This window comes from Canis lupus, chromosome X (assembly GCF_003254725.2).
Source record: "Canis lupus dingo isolate Sandy chromosome X, ASM325472v2, whole genome shotgun sequence".
Classification (NCBI taxonomy): Eukaryota; Metazoa; Chordata; class Mammalia; order Carnivora; family Canidae; genus Canis; species Canis lupus.
The window spans coordinates 107,197,585-107,217,989 of NC_064281.1; the positions used below are offsets into that span (position 1 = coordinate 107,197,585).

The 20,405-nt window shown below is 39.7% G+C and overlaps 1 protein-coding gene across 1 annotated transcript in view; it reads left to right on the forward strand.

Moving 5' to 3' along the window:
* The first annotated feature begins 5,309 nt into the window (after nt 1–5,309).
* Nucleotides 5,310–20,405, forward strand: part of ADGRG4 (adhesion G protein-coupled receptor G4) — an 85,664-nt gene continuing 70,568 nt past the window's right edge. Inside the window, exons 1-2 of the mRNA XM_049107841.1 lie at nt 5,310–5,346; nt 7,253–7,867. Of these exons, the coding sequence (XP_048963798.1) occupies nt 5,310–5,346; nt 7,253–7,867 (652 nt within the window). The remainder of the gene's footprint in view (nt 5,347–7,252; nt 7,868–20,405) is intronic.

Genomic DNA, 20,405 nt, shown 5'->3' on the forward strand with positions numbered 1-20,405 from the left:
GCTTCCTGCATGGAGCCTGCTTCTCCCTCTGCCTGTGTCTCTGCCTCTTTGTGTGTGTCTCTCATGAATGAATAAATTTAAAAAAATTTTTTAAAAAGAAATGGAAGGGACCTTCTTCAGTCTGGTAAGAGCATCTATGAAAAACCCACAGTAAACATCATTCTTAATGGTGAAAAACTGAAAGCTTTCCCCTAAGATCAGGCATGAGACCAGAACACCCATATTCACCACTTGCATTCAACATTATATTGGAAGTTCTAGCCAGAGTGCTTGGGCAAAAAGAAGATATAAAAGGCATCCAAACTAGAAAGAAAAAGTATACTATCTCTATTTGTAGATGATATGATCTTACATATAGAACATCCTAAAGAATCCCCTTGATAAAGATATTTAAGTTAATAAATACATTTGGCAAAGTTGTAAGATACAAGATCAATACAACAATTAGTGGCATTTCTATGCACTGGCAACAAACAATCTGAAATAAAGTTAAGAAAACAATTTCATTTACAATAACCTTTAAAAGAATAAAATACCTAGGAATAAATTTAACCAAGTAGTTGAAAGACGTCTACACTCAAATTACCAACATTGCTGACAGAAATTAAAGAAGACCTAAGTAAATGGAAAAGATCCTGTGTTCACGGGTTTAATAAAAGATAACAATTTTAATATTAAAATGTCAATATTCCTCCAAAGAGATCTACAGATTCAAATGCAAACCATATCAAAATCCAATGGCTTTCTTTACAGATATGGAAAGGGTGATGTGCAATTCATATGGAATTGCAAGGGTCCCTGAATAGCCAAAATAATCTTGAAAAAGAACAAAGTTGGAGAAATCACATGTCTAGATTTCAAAGCTTACTACAAAGCTATAATAATCAAAACTGTGTTATTGGCATAGGGATAGATGTAGATTAATGGGACAGAATTGAGAGTCCAGAAAGAAACTCATGCATATATGTATGGCCAATTAATTTTCCACAAGGGTGCCAAGAACGTTCCATGGGAAGAAATAGTCTCTTCAACAAATGGTGCTGGCCCAACTGGACGTGTAAATACATATCCATGTACACATGTATACATGCATATACATGTAAACACATAAAAAGAATGAAGTTGGACTCCCTCTTTATACCACGTACAAAAATTAAGTAAAAATCAATGAAATATAAAGAACTAAATATAAGAACTACATCTATAGAAATGAGAAGAAAGCACAGACACATGCTAACTCTGGGAAACGAACTAGGGGTGGTAGGGGAGGAGGGCGGGGGGTGGGAGTGATTGGGTGACGGGCACTGGGGGTTATTCTGTATGTTGGTAAATTGAACACCAATAAAAAAATTAAAAAAAATAAAAAATAAAAAATAAAAATAAAAATAAAAGAATAAGCAGCAAAAGAACAAATAGATCAATTGGGTTTTATCAAAATTAAAGATGTGTGCATCAAAAGACACCATCAAGACAGTGAAAAAGCAGCCTAGAGAATGGGAGAAAGTATTTTCAGTTCACATGTCTTATAAGGTCCTAGTATCTAGAATATATAAAGAGTGTTTACAACTCAACAACAAAAACATGAACAACACTATTTATTTATTTATTTATTTATTTATTTATTTATTTATTTATTTTTTAAAAGATTTTATTTATTTATTCATGAGAGACACACAGAGAGAGTCAGAGACAGAGACAGAGGGAGAAGCAGGCTCCTCACAGGGAGCCCAATGTGGGACTTGATTCCCAGACCCAGGATGACACCCTGAGCCAAAGGCAGACGCTCAGGCATCCTGAGCAACACAATTTAGAAATAGGCAAAGGACTTGCTTGAATAGACATTTCTTCAAAGGAGATATGCAGATGGCCAACACGCACATGAAAAGATGTTCAATGTCATTAGTCATTAGGGAAATTCAAATCAAAACCATGATGCCATACCACTCGACACCCTCTATGATGGTTATAATAATAAGTTAACAAATGGAATACAACTGTTGGTGAAGAGATAGAGAAATTAGAATCCTTATAAACTGTTGGTGGGAATATTGAATGGCTCCTATGGAAAACAGTGGCTGTTACTCAGTAAGTGAAATACAGAATTACTAAATGACCTGTCCTAGATATATACCCCAAAGAAGTGAAAGTATGTTCAAACAAAACAAATAGCACAAATGTCCACAGCAGCACTGTTTGTAATAGCCAAAAGGTAGAGAAAAACTAAATGTCCATTAACAGATCAGTCAGTAAACAAAATATAGTCTATCCACACAATGGAATATCATCCAGCCATTAAAAATAATGATGTACTGGGGTGGCTGGATGGCTCAGTTGGTAAAGCATGCAACTCTTGATCTCAAGGTTGTTAGTTTGAGTCCCATGTTGGTTATAGAGGTTACTTAAAAATAAGATCTTAAAAAAATAATGTACTGATGCGTGCTAAAACATGGATGAATTTGGAAACATTATGTGAAGTGAATGAAACTAGAAACAAAAGGTTACTTGTAAGTTTCCATTTATATGAAATGTCTAGAATACTCAAATCCATACAGACAGAAAGTAGATTAGTGGTTGCCGGTGGGAGGGTGGGGGGAAGGGCCGCTGCTGCTTAATGAATATGGTGCTTCCTTTTGGGATGATGAAAATGTTTTGGAACTAGATAATGGTGATGGTCATACACCATCATGAATCTACTAAATTCCACTGAATTGTATACCTTAAAATGATTAAAATGGTGAATTTTGTGTTATGTGAACTTTCTCAGTGCAAATCAAATGGTGCCTGGCACTCTGAGGGCTGTAGCATAGCCATTTGAATGAGGCTTATAAGTTTTTCCTAACATAGAAAACACTTATGTCATCACGTTAAGTGATTAAAGCAGGGTACCAAATTTTCCATACAATATGGTCTCAGCCACATAGAAACAAACAAAACCCATGCCCGGAAGAAAAGAAACGCCAAAGGAAATTTACCAAAATTTTGTCTATGGGTGGTAGGACTCTGGCTGACTTTGTTCTCATCTTTTTACTTTTCCAATATTTTCCTTTTTTAAAAAAATCATGTACAGTATCACTTTTATAATGGAAGAAACACTTTTTTTTAAAGCGAGGACAACAATAAATGTAATTTAAAATAAAAGGAAGCAGGATAGAGGCAAGGAGACACAGAGGAGCCAAATCAAGAGAGAACACGCTTCAGGGGAGCAATCATGCAATTTGGACTTGAAAATTGCCAGGAAACAGATGGCAACGTCCAAGGAGACATCTGCAATGGATAGTTAAATCATATGCAAAGACACAAGTGGCCTTTGAAGCAGGCCCTTGAGAGGCCCAGCAGAGAACGCTGCTTGCCTGGCCAAACAGAAGGGCAAAGCCCTTGTCCTGCCTTGTCACAGCCTGGCCCCCTCTGAGCCCTGCTGGGGGCCCCCGAGGGCTGCAGCAGAGCTCAATGCAGATGTGCTTGGCTGTGTAAGGGTACAAAAGAGGTTGTGGGAGAAGAAAGAGACTTCTAATCGTGATAGTGAACATGCCAGCTGACATTTACCTGGGGCTTCACAGTTTATAAATGTTTCACATACATAACATAAATGGCAGTTGTATTACAGCCTCATCTTTCATGATGGCCCCGCCAGGAAGGTAATTAGTATTCCTATCTTAGCATGGAGGAACGAGACACAGAGAAGTGACGTGGGTTTATTTTTCATACAGTGCTCACTAAATGCCACTGTCCTAGAAGCTTTCTTGTGCACTAATTGCCCATGTTGATGCAGCTAGTAAGCTGCAGAACCAGGACTCAAAGGCAGCTTTTTGGATTCCACTACCTCACACTTCTGCTCACATCTATGTAGAAATTAGCTCTGCCCACAGAATCTCATATATGGCCACAAGTGGTTCTATCCATCCATCCATCCTTATTTTTCTGATTATAAATTTAACACAGGATTGTACAAAAAGTGCAAATATTACTGAAATAATATAGAAAGCAAAAGTCCCCCTAAATCTCACATCTAAGGATACTCATTCTTAACTGCCTGATATGTGTTCTTCTAGATTTTTTCTATGCATGCTAATGCACATATTTTTCTCTATTGATAAAAAGCAGGATAATACTATATCTACACTTATGTAACTCCCATTTCATGTAGCATCAAGCCTTGGAAATCTCTTCATGACTATATAGATCTACCTTATATGTTTTAATTGTCCATTATATAGAGGTAAGGATTGCTTAACTAGTCACTTATGGATGGACATACAGATCTTCTTCCTTTTGCTCAATTACAAACAATACTGCAATGAATATCCTTGTACTTGCATCTTTGTATACATGTAGATTTGTCTAGAATAAATTGATAAGGAATAGAATTGCTAAGTCAAAAGCATATACACAGGGCAGCCCAGGTGGCTCAATGGTTTAGTGCCGCCTTCAGCCCAGGGCGAGAACCTGGAGACCCGGGATCAAGTCCCACGTCGGGCTCCCTGCATGGAACCTGCTTCTCCCTCTGCCTGTGTCTCTGCTTCTCTCTGTGTGTCTCTCATGAATAAATAAATAAAATATTTTTTTAAAAAAAGCATATACACAGCCATACACAATGAAAATGTTTCATAGACACTGACAGATTGCCCTTCAGAAAAAAGACTACTGGGGTGCCTGGCTGGTGCAGTCGGTGAAGCACGTGACTCTTGATCTCAGGGGTCTGAGCCCCACATTGGGTGTGGAGAAGACTAAAAAGTAAATAAATAAGGTTTTAAAAAAGAGACTGTACTAATTGGTCTTCCCACAGTGTATTAAAATGACTTGTTTCCTCACAAGCTTGTCCATGCTGGGTATTCTCCGTCTAAAATGCTATAATTTCAAAACGTAAAAATAGTATCTCATTGTAACTTGTGTTTTAAAAATAGCAAGAGGCCATCTTTTTGTATTTCTCATTTAGTAAGCTGCTTGTTTGTGTCCTTTGGCAACTGGCTTTATATTAGTGTATTACAGAGAGGAGAAACCCAGTAGACAACATGGGATTATGATACATTCTCTTTTAAGGGACAAATAAGCCCTGGAGATTGATGCTCACCATAAAACTTGTTCTTAAACGTTGTATTTTATGCTCACCATGAATCTTGCTCTTAAACATTGTATTTGACGTCATTTTGGAGGGCTGAACAGAAAAGCAGTTAGCCAACCATGATCGATATTGGGTTTCTTAGTGATTATCACCTTGTGGGGTTACCTTTTGATTTATTAGCCACATGAAAGATGATAAGATAATATAATCACATAAGCCAGGGACAGAAATAAACATTTGCTCATCTACCATGGACAGTTCAGAAATAGCTCCCTGGCAGGTGGATGGTAAGGGCTCCAGCACATGGGGGGGGGGGGTTGTGCATGCACACGCATGCGTGTGTGTGGGCAGGCATGTACTTGCTTGCCTTTGAAAGATATTCAGTGGAGGAATGAGGGAGAGAATATTGTAGGGCTAGAGAATATCTAGAAGCTTGCACCTGGGGATATCTCTCAGAAGCAGGGAAGTGGTCACTTCCTGCCGGCCTTTGTAGCGTGCTGTCTGGCTATCAGTTTTATAGTGGTGGTCCCAATGTCACACCCCTAATTTAGAGGGAGGTTGGAATTCCGTTCCGTCATAAAGCTCTTTTTGGTTTGTCTTGGGTTGAACTGGCGCTGGAATTAGGCTGATGTTCAGCAGTTCTCAGATATTTGCCTAGGGGCCTTGAGTGAGGTTTGTCATGATGATTGTATCACTATTCACCAATAGCTTCCTATTTAAACAAAGGGTGTACTCAATTTAAATTTTCTTTTTTTTTAAGATTTTATTTATTCATGAGAGAGACACACACACACACACACAGAGAGGCAGAGACACAGGCAGAGGGAGAAGCAGGCCCCATGCGGGTAGCCGGATGTGGGACTCGATCCCAGGTCTCCAGGATCACGTCCTGGGCCGAAGGTGGCGCTAAACCGCTGAGCCACCCGGGCTGCCCCAATTTAAATTTTCATAGATATTGCCAAATTGCCCACCAAATGACTGTACTGATGGGCATGTTCTTCAGCAACGTTTGAGAGGGTTTTGCATGCATCATCTCACTTATTTTTCAAACAGTCTTGTATGATCAGTAGATAGGGCTATTATCTGGTATAAATTATAATATAAATAGTGATCCTCTGAGTTGTGTGTGCATACTGAAGCAGACGTTGAGGCATGGGGAGATTAAGCTACTTGATCAAAGTTACACAGCTGACGAATGTCAGAGCTGAGGTTTCAACGCAGGCTCTTTGACTTCAGAGCTGGTTACCACTGGGTCCATGGCCACCGGAATCTTTTTTTTTTATTTCAGAGAGAGAGAGAGAGAGAGAGAGAGCATGAGCAGGGGGAGGGGCAAATGGAGGGGAAACAAACCGATTCCCCGCTGGGTGGGAAGCCGATGTGGGGCTCAATCTCAGGACCCTGAGATCACGCGACCTGAACCAAAGTCAAGAGTCAGATGTTCAATCAGCTGAGCCACCCAGAAACCTGCCACCTAGAAACTCTTAAAGACATACAGCTCCCTTAGTAAGGCGTTGGAAGGAAGGAATCGGGTACACTCAGGGCAGTGCCATTCCTCCTGTTCCTTTTTTTTTTTTTTTCCATTCCTCCCGTTCCTGAGTGCAAACAGAAGCCTTGCAGCTTCACTATTGTCCAACTGGTCATCCCCCAGGTCCCTGTTGGTGCCTTCAGTGAGAAGCAGTCTCCAGAGACAGAATAAATCAAGTAATTTGGCTCAGGAAAAGGCATTGGAGAAATAAATTGCTGTTGCACCATGAATATAATAAGGCAGTTAGGTGGATGGAAATAGCTATCTTTTGATTACACAAGTGAAGATTATGTGCAGCAGATTTTAAGTCCAAGCTGCCTTTTCCTTGGCCTCCTCCCTGCCAACTAGCTACACACTTCTAACTGCCTCCCCAAACTGTCCAGCTGGTGTGTGCTCTGGGAACACTAATCTGACTTTTAATATTAGCCCAGGCAAAATATAATTAGGAAGAAACTCTTCTGCCAGAAAATGTCACATGCCAATGTCAAATAGAGATGATTTGTGTATATCCAGTATTTGGGCTTTTTTTTGTTTTGCACCAGTATTGACTCATGATAGCATTGTGTAATCCGGAATTGACTATGTGGCTAAAGAAGATGATATAAAATTGAATTTTTGTTACTGAAATTTCATTTGCTTTCTCTTTCCCCTTCTCCAAATTTGGACAGATGCACTTTCGCTAAAAGGAAAAAGACTGGATTTTTATGGAAGAGCTGACATGTACGTGAGCCTGACCAACACGATTCCTGAACTCACTCGATTCACAGCATGCATTGACCTGGTATTCGTGGATGACAAATCAAGTAATTGGATGGCCTTCTCCTATATTACCAATAATGCCTTCCTGGGCAGAGAAGACATAAACCTTGGACTTGGAGGAGACCATCAGCAGCTAATACTGCACAACTTGGGCAAGACCTTTTATATCCGTTACCACCTGACTCCGTTTCAATGGTATACAGTCTGTTTGATGTGGGATGGTGTGAAGGGCAGATTAGAGCTCTTCCTGAATACAGAAAGGATACTTGTAATGATGGATCAACCACAAAACCTGACACCTAATGGGACTCTGATTCTAGGACATTCTTTTATGAACTGGGACAGCCAGGTTGAAAGTGCACTGCCTGGCTTCACTGGCAGCTTGTACTACTTTCAACTTTGGGACCACATCGTGGAAAATGAGGAGTTTATGAAGTGTTTGGGTGGAAATGTTGTTAGTTGGGAAGAAGATGTTTGGCTCATCAACAAGATCATTCCAACTGTTGACATGAGACTGCGCTGCTGTGAGTAACTTCTGAATTGTCCTCCTTGGCAAGGGTTGTCCCTGATGTGGTCTTCTGCTCTCTACTCTGGATAACTCATTGTGGTCCAAGGCTCTGTCTTCCTCAGAGGGGCCCAAGGTTGCCAGTTTTGTCATCTGCTTTTTAATGTAGAGCAAATACCATTTTCTTTTTCTTTTCTTTCTTTTATTTTGATATGATGTAAAATTTGCAGAAAAATTACAACAGGACAAGGAACTTCTACATGTTTTTACCTGGGTTCACCGACTGTTACATTTTCCCTGCATTTTAGTAGTCTTCCTCTCTCTCTCTTTCCTCCTCCCTACACACACAGACACACACACACACACACACACACACACACACACACACACACATATATATAGAGTAAGTTGTGGGCATAATGTCTCGTTACCCCTACATATCTCAGTGAGTATTTCCTTAGAATAAGGACATTCTCTTACTGTAGTATAATCCCGGGGTCCTGGGATCAAGTCCCGCATCGGGCTCCCTGTTCAGCAGGGAGTCTGCTTCTCCCTCTTCCTTTACACCCCCCCATCATGCTCTCTATCTCTCACTCTTTATCTAAAATAAATAAATAAAATCTTAAAAAATAACGAATTTCTGGGAAGGAGTGCATGGGGGAGCTCAGTCGATTAAGCGTCCTACTCTTGGTTTCAGATCAGGTCATGATCTCATGAGTCATGGGACTGTGCTCTGTGTTGAGCTCTGTGCTCATCCAGGAGTTTGCAGGAGGATTCTCTCCCTCTGCCCCTCCCCATTCACTTTCTTTCTCTTTTTCCTAGATAAATGAATCAATATTTAGAAAAGAACTAATTTCTGGGGAGGTATTTGGAAGCTATGTAAATACCCTGTTGTTATCAAACTTTCACCCAGAAGTTTTTCATCTATTGATGATACTTGCCTCAATGGCTTACACAATGGTCACAAAATGTTGATTTAAAAAAAAAAACTCCATCAGTTTTCAGCATTTATTAGTTAGTATTCTATTGCAAGGAAGAGTGTTTTCTTCTTCCACATTTACTTCTATATTCCTTCAGTTGTTTATGTGTTTATACCAGCATGAACTCATGGAGTCCTACCTTATTCCATGGGTTACAATATGTTGCTATCATTTATTCTGATGTTCAAATTGGCCCAGTTTGGGCCAGTGGGAGTCCTTCCAACTGGCTCTAGTGTCCTTTTGACACATTCACATCATTTTTTGAGTACCCCCTTACTTTTAGCATAAGATGTTATAGGTTCATCTTGTACTTTTTCTTCTTGGCACAAGAATCAACAATTTTACCAGAGAGTTCTGGTTCCTTTTAGCAAGGAATGGGATTTATAAACCAATTCATTTTTCTTTCATGAGCAATGATGATGTTAGGAACTGTTTGGGATGGAGTTCTTATAAGAAAACTGGCTCTTTGGAATGACACATGTATTTTTCTCCTTCTTTCCAATTTCAACAGGAAAATATAGGATTGGTTTTCTCTGTACAACCCTGTTCTGTCCTCAAATCCAATCTTTTCCACCCTCAGCATCAGCAGTCCTGAGCATGGGTAAAGTCAGTGATAATATCATCAAGATGGGATTTTTTTTCTCATTTCCTGAAATGTTCACTCATTCTTAGGTTTTATGGATTTGGGGGGTGGTTATCGAAAAAATGAGGGCTAGATCCATGCCTAATAGGCTCCCACAGACTATGGAGATACATTTTCACCAGCAGTCTGGGTGATGTTTGAATTAATGGCAAAGGTAGATTCCAGGGGGTTTCTGTGTTTCTTTGAGATCAGACTAATGCAAAGGAACAAGAAAGCTATTCCTTTGAGCAACTACCTAAAGGCATTTGGTTTTTCTCTTTTCTGAAGCCTTGAAAATAAAAGAGAATAGTCCTAGCTGGCTCTGATTACAAAACGGAGCTAGGGACTAGTAGGCTAAGCCTGAAAAGCTCACCCAAAGCAGTTTAAAGTAACTTTATCTTTGATCTAAAGAACCGGAAGCATGGCTCTATTAAATCCACATGCTTAGCAGTGGTCTTTGAAAACCTAATCTGGCCAGTGAATTGCCTTGGCCTTTCCTACTACTTTGCTGGTAACTAACTGATGTGTTAAAGTGCTAGACAACCCTCATTTACTTTGCTCTTTTGTACACTCTTTAAATGTACAATGTATCCTCTTGGTCTGATTGGGACCCGGTAGGCATAACACACAAATAATCCAACATGGCAAAAAGGAAAAGAAAACACAACCTAAAATGACAACCAGCAAAAGGAGTAGAAAATATTATTTTTACTGTTCAGGTTTCTTCATATGTTCGTTCTAAACCGTAGACCAGGGGTTTCTAACCTTTGGTCCAGAATGGCCTTGATCGGTGTTCAAAGCCCTTGAAATTGCATGCAACATACTAAAAATGCAAGATGGATTCTTTTCTCTGAGGACAGCGTCTACAGTTTCCATCATATTCAAAAATAATATGGTAATTGCTACCTTTTATGAAGTTCTCGCTGCATGCCAGGCATTTTATAGATGAGGAAAGAAAGGCTCCACAAGGTTAAGTAAATTGCTTAATGTCACCTATTAAATAAGCAGTGGAGCTAGGATTTGAGCAAAGATTTGTCCAGTTGCAAAGCTCATGTTCTTTGAACCCCCACACCATGCAGGACTACCTCTAGGGATCTGTGGCCCCCAAAAGATTATGACCACTGTTTTAGAAGCTTCCTTTGAAGGGATTTGCTGGTGCTAATAACCCACCTGGGGAAATTAGGCTACCAGCTGCAGTCACTGCTTGCTCACAACTGAAGGAGCTGTAACACCACAGAATTTCTTCTATCACAGTCCTAGCCTAGCCTTGTGACATCTGGGGAAAAGGGGGCAATTACATAAATAAATAGGAGTGATTACAACATGTCTAGCTTCAGCTTTTGCCTAATAAATTGGTATTTATGGTCCATAGAAGGATTATGACCTTTAAAAATAAATTTTAATGAGCACATTGCTAGGTTACAAATCTCAATAAAACTATTTACACGTAAATTATATATGTATATATTTATATATTCATGAGAACAAGGCTTTTGGGGAACATTTGCTGAAAACCATGAACCCTACCTGGATTTAATAAACAAGTATTCACTATAGTTGGAGATGTCTCAGGAATATTTAAGCAACACAGTGATAAATAATAACAACAGCAAAGTTACCAGTCATTAGTAATTTAGTTTTGGAGTTGTTTTTAAGCATCTTTTCTTTATTTTTACAACTTACAAATGCAGGGGGTGCCTGGCTGGCTCAGTCAGTGGAGCATGTGACTCTTGATCTCAGGGTTGTAAATTTGGTGTACGCATTGGGTGTGGAGATTACTTGAAGACAAAATCTTTAGGGCCTCCTGGCTAGCTCAGTCAGTGGAGCATGTGACTCTTGATTTCAGGGTCATGTATTCAATCCTTAAGTTGGGTGTAGAGCCTACCTAAAAGAAAAAAAATCTTTTAAAATATATTTTATTTACTTATTTGAGATAGAGAGTGCTCACCACTTTGGGGAGGGGCACAGGGAGCTTGAGAAGGACAAGCAAACTCCCTGCTGAATGGGGAGACCTATATAGGGCTCTATCCCAGGATCCTGAGATCATGACCTGGGCCAAACACAGATGCTTAACCAACTGAGCCACCCAGGTGCCCCTTCAAAAAATAAAATCTTGGGGATCCCTGGGTGGCTCAGCGGTTTAGCGCCTGCCTTTGGCCCAGGGCACGATCCTGGAGTCCCGGGATTGAGTCCCACGTTGGGCTCCCGGCATGGAGCCTGCTTCTCCCTCCTCCTGTGTCTCTGTCTCTCTCTCTCTCTCATGAATCAATCAATCAATCAATCAATCAATCTTAAAAAAAATCTTAAAAAAATTCCAAGTGCAATACATCATGGTTGTTTATTATACAGAGTTTACTAGAATATAAAATCAAGGGCACCCCGGGTGGCTCGGCGGTTTAGCGCCACCTTCAGCCCAGGGTGATCCTGGAGACCTGGAATCGAGTCCCGTGTCGGGCTCCCTGCATGGAGCCTGCTTCTCCCTCTGCCTGTGCCTCTGCCTCTCTGCCTCTCTCTCTCTGTGTCTCTCATGACTAAATAAAATCTTAAAAAAATAAATTGATTTATCATTTTTGTTATTTTGTTACTCTATTCATTAAAATGGATTTTTTAAAGTAAAAATAATAGATATGCTGGTAAAAATTCAAGCAATGCTTAAAGATATAAATTAAAAGTAAAAGCCTCCTTTCTCATCCAATCTCTTACCCTAAGCACCTCTCCATAAAAGTGATGATTGTTAACAATTTCTTATGTATCGTTGCAGGAACAATTTAAAACTTGGGTTTACGTGAAAATAGTCTTTGTTTTTCTTTTTCAAAGTTGGGATCATCATTACACACAAAGTCTTTTTTTTATTCATCTAATAATATATTTTTGAGGCATTCTCATATCAGAAAGTACAGAAAATAGAACTTCCTGATTATTATTTATTATAATCTTATAATTTATTCAGTGAGCTCCCTTTGAAGGATATTTAAGTTGTTTCCAGGTTTTAGCTGCATCAAAAGTCTACAGTATTTTGAAAATAAATGAATGGTGACAAGAATTTCTTGAAGTGACCATTAGGGACTGATCAATCACAAGCTAAAATTCCTCTCTAGGTATGTTGAGCATAATTGCCTAATCTTAGCTCAGACACATGATCCAACAAAGGATTTGTTCTGACTTATGGATATATGAAGACGAAGTCTTCCTAAAGATATGCAGGTGAAATGACTCCTAGTTATGCATTTGAGAAATCCCCTTTGGAAAGAATGAAATGACATGAACTGAGTCCATCCTGGGAAATCTGCACTGTATCAAAACCCAGGTCCCTGTATCTGTGGAGCTATTGATTTGCTAAGATTTATTAATTGATCTCATGCTCCAGCTGCTTTGGATTACTTTATGAACTAACCATTCTTCAAATATGGAGAGATTGATTATATAGTTTATGCACTTTCTAAGGCCTTTGTTTGGCCCACTAGGAAGCCCTCCAAGCAATTATCAGCTCTGATAGGAAAGGTTCCATAACGATGAGCTCTACTAGGTAAAAGGTAATTTGGTTTGGCCCTTGTATGTAATTCTCTGTGCTATCCTCGTTTTTTTATCACAAAAGATAAGCAGGAGCAGTTTGTAGTTTGCTCGAACCTCCTTATTTGTATTCCTCTGCATGGGGTGACATTCTCCTATAGATTCAGAGATGGAAGCTCTAGCCTGTCTCTCTTCCTATCTCAGAATTCATTTTTCATGTCCTTGCCTGGAAACAGAATACAGACACCATTTTGAAAAATATATATATTTTTTCTCATCATCTTAAAGATACTCATTTCATATTTTTTCTGCCCCACAGGCAAATCTGTCTGTAGCAGTTTCTGGTCACTATTATCTCTAACAAATCTAATAAACACACTCTGTTATATTTCCAAAGGTCGTGATTGAGAGAAAAAAACAGATGCAATATGTAGGCTAGGAAAACACAAAGATTTAATATGAGGTGATATACCCAAATCACAGGCAGAATTTGGTACCTTAGCAAATGTTCTACTTAATATTCTGTTGGCAGGTACATCTGAAACAAAATGCCTCATAAATATTCAGCTACTCTATACCTCTGTTCTCCAGCTCCCAATGATTACAATAATACAATTTTGTCTAGAGTGAAGGAGCAAATGGCAATTAAGCCCACAGGCCCCTGTGAATTAGCATGGATTATCCCCACTTTAAAATACAGAGATAGCAAAGCTCATGCAAATCATTTGTGCAAATGATCACGTGTTCACAAATGGGAACAGAATGAATGTGGCAAAACATGTTTGCAAGTCCTTCAAAGATGGAGGCCAGACTCTATAGTTTCTGTGGTCCCTCCAGTAGGGATGGACATTCAGTTATCACTCAACTACTTTCATGATGTGGGCTTTTGCACTTGCCTATTTTTTAATTGAGATCATTGTAGATTCACATGTGGCTAGAGATCCCTGTACAATTTGTCCAGTTTCCTCCAAGACTAACATTTCACAAAACTATAGTATAGCTATCAGAATATTGATATTGATACAACTCACCAATCTTATTCAGATTTACTTGTACTTATTTGTATGTGTGTATTAAATTCTATATAATTCTATCACCTGTATATAATTCTATATACCTGTATATATAATTCTATCACCTATATATAATTCTATCACCTGTATCGATTTGTGCATCTACCTCCACAGTCAAGGAAGTGAACACTTTCAATACTTTTCCCTCCTGGGGATCCCTGGGTGGCGCAGCGGTTTAGCGCCTGCCTGTGGCCCAGGGCGCGATCCTGGAGACCCAGGATCGAATCCCATGTCGGGCTCCCGGTGCATGGAGCCTGCTTCTCCATCTGCCTGTGTCTCTGCCTCTCTCTCTCTCTCTCTCACTGTGTGCCTATCATAAATAAATAAAATTAAAAAAAAATACTTTTCCCTCCTGTTGCCCTTTATAAACACAAGCACCTCCCCCTGCTCTTTCTCTCCACTTCCCTTTGCTCCCCACATCTCTAACTCTTGACGACCACTAATCTGTCTGCCATTTCTAAAAGTCTGTTATTTCAAAAATGTTAGTAAATGGAATTAGATGGTATGTAATCTTTTGGCATTGACTTTTTTTCTTTTCACTCAGCATCATTCCCTTAAGATTCATCCAAGTTGTATGTATCCATAGTTTGTCCTTTTCCATTGCTGAGTAGGGTTCCATGGTATGGATGAACCACAGTTTGTTTAGACATTCACTTGTCAAAGGACATTTGGATTGATTCCAATTTGGGGCTATATCCACTCCCTCTCCCTAAAAGAAACCCACATTATGTTATGAATCTTTGTGTATAGGTTTTGGTATAGACAGAAATCTTCATTTCTCTGGGATAAAGACCCAGGAATGCAATTGCTGAGCTGTATGGTAGTTGCATTTAGTTTTATATGAAACTGTCAGGCTGTGGTTGTACCTTCTTATATTCCCATTAGCAACAGATGAGTGATCCAGTTTCTCTCCATCCTTGCCAGCATTTTATGTTGCCACTACTTTTTATTTTAGTCTTTCTGGTAAGTATGTAGTGCTGTTTCATTATGGTTTTCATTTGCATTTCCTTGGTGCCTAATGACATTGAACATCTTTTTCGTTCTTTTTTTTAAGATTTTATTTATTTGACAGAGAGAGAGATGGAACACAAGTAGGCAGAGTGGCAGGCTGAGGGAGAGGGAGAAGCAGACTCCCCATGGAGAAGGGAGCCCAATGTAGGGCTCGATCCCAGGACCCTGTGATCATGACCTAAGCTGAAAGCAGATGTTTAATGGATTGAGCCACCCAGGTGCCCCTGAATATCTTTTCCTATGATTATTTTGCCATCTGTACATCGTCTTCAGTAAACTGTCTATTCATGTTTTTGCCCTCTTTTTTTTTTAATTGCATTTGTTTTACTGTTGAGTCTTGAGAGCTCTTTATATATTCTAGTCCTTAGTTGGATATATGTTTTGCAAATATTTTCTCCTAGTCTCTAGATTGCTTTTTAAAATCCTTTTCAGGGATCCCTGGGTGGCGCAGCGGTTTGGCGCCTGCCTTTGGCCCAGGGCGCGATCCTGGAGACCCGGGATCGAATCCCACGTCAGGCTCCCGGTGCATGGAGCCTGCTTCTCCCTCTGCCTGTGTCTCTGCCTCTCTCTCTCTCTCTCTGTGACTATCATAAATAAATAAAAATTAAAAAAAATAAAATAAAATAAAATCCTTTTCAGGGATCCCTGGGTGGCGCAGCGGTTTGGCGCTTGCCTTTGGCCCAGTGTGCGATCCTGGAGACCCGGATCGAGTCCCACGTCGGGCTCCCGGTGCATGGAGCCTGCTTCTCCCTCTGCATGTGTCTCTCCTCTCTCTCTCTCTCTCTCTGTGAGACTATCATAAATAAATAAAAATAAAAAAAAATAAAAATAAAAAAATAAAAAAAATAAAATCCTTTTCACATGGGCTTTCATGGAACAAAATCTTTTAGTTTTGGTAAAGTCCAATTTATCAGTTTTTCTTTTTGTGGATCATGCTTTTGGTGTCAAGTCGAAGAACTCTTTGTTTAGTGCTAATTTTGTACCCTCTAACCATATTGAACTCACTTTTAAGTTTCAAGAGGTTGGTTTTTTTTAGATTACTTGGGATTTTCTACATGGACAATCATGTAATCTGCAATGATTTGAAGAATTTTTTTTATTAAGTAAACTCTACCCCCAATGTGGGACTTGAATTCACAACCCTGAAATCAAGAGTTCCACTCTCTATTGACTGAGCCAGCCTGGCGCCCTTCCAATGACTTTTATTTCTTTTCCTTTCCTGCTGGAATGCCTCTAACTTCCAGTACTATGTTGACTAAAAGTGGTGAGAGTGGGCATTCTTGCCTTGTTCCCGGTCTTGGAAGGAAGACATTCAGTCTTTACCATTATGGTTGATTTTTTTGCTCTTTTTAAAAGATTTAGTTATTTATTTGAGAGAGAGAGGGAGAGCAAAAGGGGGAGGGGCAGAGAGAGAGGGAGAGAGAGAATCTTAAGTAGACTTCCCACTGAGTGCAGAGCTTAACTCACGGCTTGAACTCACAACCCTGAGATCATGACCTGAGCTGAAATCGAGTCATTTAACCGACTGAGCCACACAGGCATCCCTGGTTGATTTTAAACGTAGGTTTCTTGGTGATGATCTTTATAAATTGACATAAATATCCCATGTTCCTAACTTGCTAAGGGATTTTATCATGGATGTACATGGGATTTTTTTAAAAAAAGATTTTATTTATTTATTCATGAGAGACAGAGAAAGAGAGGCAACATAGACAGAGGGAGAAGCAGGCCCCTCACAGGGAGCCTGATGTGGGACTCCATCCTGGATCCCAGAATCATGCCCTGAGCTGAAGGCAGATGCTCAATGGCTGAGCCACCCAGGCATCCCTGTACTTGGGATTTTTGTCAAGTGCTTTTTCTGTATCAGTTGAACGTGTTTCCTAACCCATGTAATTAATTGCCAGGCTTGGGGTTTGAAAAAAATCTTCAATTCCTATAAATCTTGGTTAAAAAGATACAGACACTTAATTGGGTTGGCTTCATTTGAGATATGAATGATTCTTCAAGGCAGATATTGTTTTAGTGTATGGCTGTAATTTGGGATCCTCATTGGGTTTCGATGCCTAGGCTTGCAAGAGCACCTTCACATTTTGGTTTATCACCGTGATACTCTCCTCTAGGGTTTATGTCTCATTATGTTGGATGATTACTTATTCTTGAGCTGTTCAGCACTTGCAGAACTTGGCTTTTATTATCTAAGTTTGTCTTTCCTTGTTTTTTTAGGTAGAGTCTCTTCTTTCTCCTAGGTTTTTGGTGGTTCTGTGTAAATTGAGGGCATGCACTTATGGGTACTAGATAATTAAAACACTGGCACAGACAGAACATGAGAGACTCTTTGGGAAACAAACAAGGGGTGGTGGAAAGGGAGGTGGGTGGGGGGTGGGGGTGACTGGGTGACGGGCACTGAGGGGGGCACTTGATGGGATGAGCACTGGGCGTTATGCTATATGTTGGCAAATTGAACTCTAATTTAAAAATGAATAAAAATAAAAACAAAATTAAAAAATCAAAAATAAAACACTGGCACACACTGTCTTATGTCTCTACATGTTTTATCTTTGGAAATCTCATCCTGTCAACACTGTACCTCTCTGGGCCTAGTCTCTAAATGAAAGGATTGAATACAATCTCCAAAACTTAGTTCTATGATTCTGTGATTTTGACTAAAAAAACGTGAGTCTTTATTAATAAAGATGTTAGAGGAAAAACTTGGTACAGTAATCCCTCTGGAAAAAACCTCTCATCTGAAAGATTCAAAGGGAGGTTTGCTGAAGTAGAGAAATCCAAGCTTTGGGTTAAAGTGAGGCAATGTAAGTTGCATTATTTTCTAAGAAATACTTGGTACTTAAAATACTACCTGCTTGGCAATTTTGTTCAACTCATTTATTTTTCCTTTTCTAAGCTTTTAAAAAAGATTTTATTTGGGATCCCTGGGTGGCGCAGCGGTTTAGCGCCTGCCTTTGGCCCAGGGCGCGATCCTGGAGACCCGGGATCGAATCCCACGTCAGGCTCCCGGTGCATGGAGCCTGCTTCTCCCTCTGCCTGTGTCTCTGCCTCTCTCTCTCTCTCACTGTGTGCCTATCATAAATAAATAAAAATTAAAAAAAAAGATTTATTTATTTATTTATTTATTTATTATTTATTTATTTATTTATTTTACAGAGAGAGAGAGAGAGAATGGGAGGAGGGACAGAGGGGGGAGAAGGAGAGAATCTCAAGCAAACTGTCTTGAGTGTGGAGCCTGATGAGAGGCTGGATCTCATGACCCTGAAATCATGACTTGAGCTGAAACCAAGAGTCAAATGTTTAACCAACTGAGCCACCCAGGCACCCCTTAAGATTTTATTTCATTTTTTAATATTTTTTTTATTTACTCATGAGAGACACAGAGAGAGACAGAGGCAGAGACACAGGCAGAGGGAGAAGCAGGCTCCATGCAGGGAGCCCTATGTAGGACTCAATCCTGGGACTCCAGGATCATGCCCTGGGCCGAAGGCAGTTGCCAAACTGCTGAGCCACCCAGAGATCCCAAGATTTTATTTTTAAGTAATCTCTACACCTAATGTGGGGCTTGAACTCAGAACCCTGAAATCAAGAGTCCCGCACTTCCCTAAGACAGCCATGTGTCCCTCCTTTCCTAAGTTTTATGCTTCTTTTTGAGATGGTTACTGGAAATGTTAATAACAATTAACATCCACAACTCAGCCATCTTTAGATACAAATACCATACCTAACTCCCAACCTCTGTGTTCTGAATTTCCAGTTACTCATTAGGACTCCTGTAATAGTGCTCTTTGAATATTGTATTAAATAAAATAACTTGGACTTTTATGGCACTTGGTATTTTATTGTTTTCCAAAAATTAAGTGCAGTTCCATCATGAATCTTTTGTAAAGGAGTGGGAATTATTGTATTCTTGGAGAGTGATTTAGGCTCTGGGATGCCATACTCCTCAAATGTGGCATAAGTGACCCTTTAACAGGTTTGCTAAGCCAGTTGGCTGTGTAAAGCCATCTGTAAAAATGGAAACTAAAATCCTGACAATTCTCCCTCTACTTGTAGTTTTGAAGGTAGAAAGCTTGAAACAAATTTTGTGCTGCAGAAATATAGCAGTTTCTTGATAAGGCCTAACAGAATGTGAACCTCTGTTGACACTATATTGTAAAATTCAGTGGAGGAGTACTTCTTATATAACTTTGACTTTTCCCCTTACACACATGTGTTGTGACTTTATGCATGTGTGACTTTCATTAACTCTATCTGTACAGTCAGTTGCAGGCTTCTGGGTGTCATTAATCCCACTTGCTAATGGCTGCAAAATCCTAAAGAACATCCTACATACATCTCAGAATTTCTATATATGCAAATTAAAAGTAATTCTAATGCTCACGACAGTGAAACAAGTTAGTAGATTGTCTACCACCATAATTATTTTTACATCTTAAGTAATAGGCTTCTCGGGTGGATAAATTCAAAATGTTAATTTCCCAGTGGTAAATATGCATGATTTCATTCTGGGTGATCTGCCCTGGAGAAAAACTATGACTCAGTCTTGAATTTTACTCTGCACAATTTTCACTTGGATGTTCTATCACCCCAAATTCCACTTATCCAAGTCAGAAGTGCATGTTTTTCTCCTGAGAGAGGCCACCTTCCTAATTTTCCTATTTCCTATGAGTATCACTGCTATTCTTCCAGTCGTCCAAGAGCAAAATTTGAGTCTTCTGAGATTTCTCTGTCTTCTTCATCTTGTAAGCTTCTTTGTTATCATAACCTGTCAATTCTTCCTTTAGGAATCCCCACACTACTCTTATTTCATTCCAAGCTCTCATCATCCACTTATTCAGTCAGCCTGCACATATTTACTGGACATATACTGTGTGCCAGGCCCTATGCTAGGCACTAAGGATACACTGGTTATCAAAGAAAGGTGGGATCCCTGTGCATCCGGCATAGTGGGGAAGACAGACAGTAATAAACATACACCAATGTAAACCTGCAGCTGTGACAACTACTATGAAGAAGAGGTATGGGGTGTCCAAAGAGCCTAGAATACATTGGTTTTGCCCAATCATGGAAGCTAAGGAAGGTAGCAGGCTTCTCTGAGGAAGCAATCCATGAGCTGAGATCTAAAGGATGAGGAGAAGTTAATCAGATGAAAAGGGACAGGAAGAACATTCCAAGTACAGGTAACAGTGTAGGTAGTGGTCTTGTGGTAAGAAAGTGAATGCCAAGTACTAGAGGACTGAAATGAGGATGGAGGGCTGAAGCCCAAAAAACAAGGCAGAAACCTCACACAAAGTGAGGCCTGACAGATGGGTAGGGACCAAACAGTTCATAGCTTTATAAGCTCTACTAAGA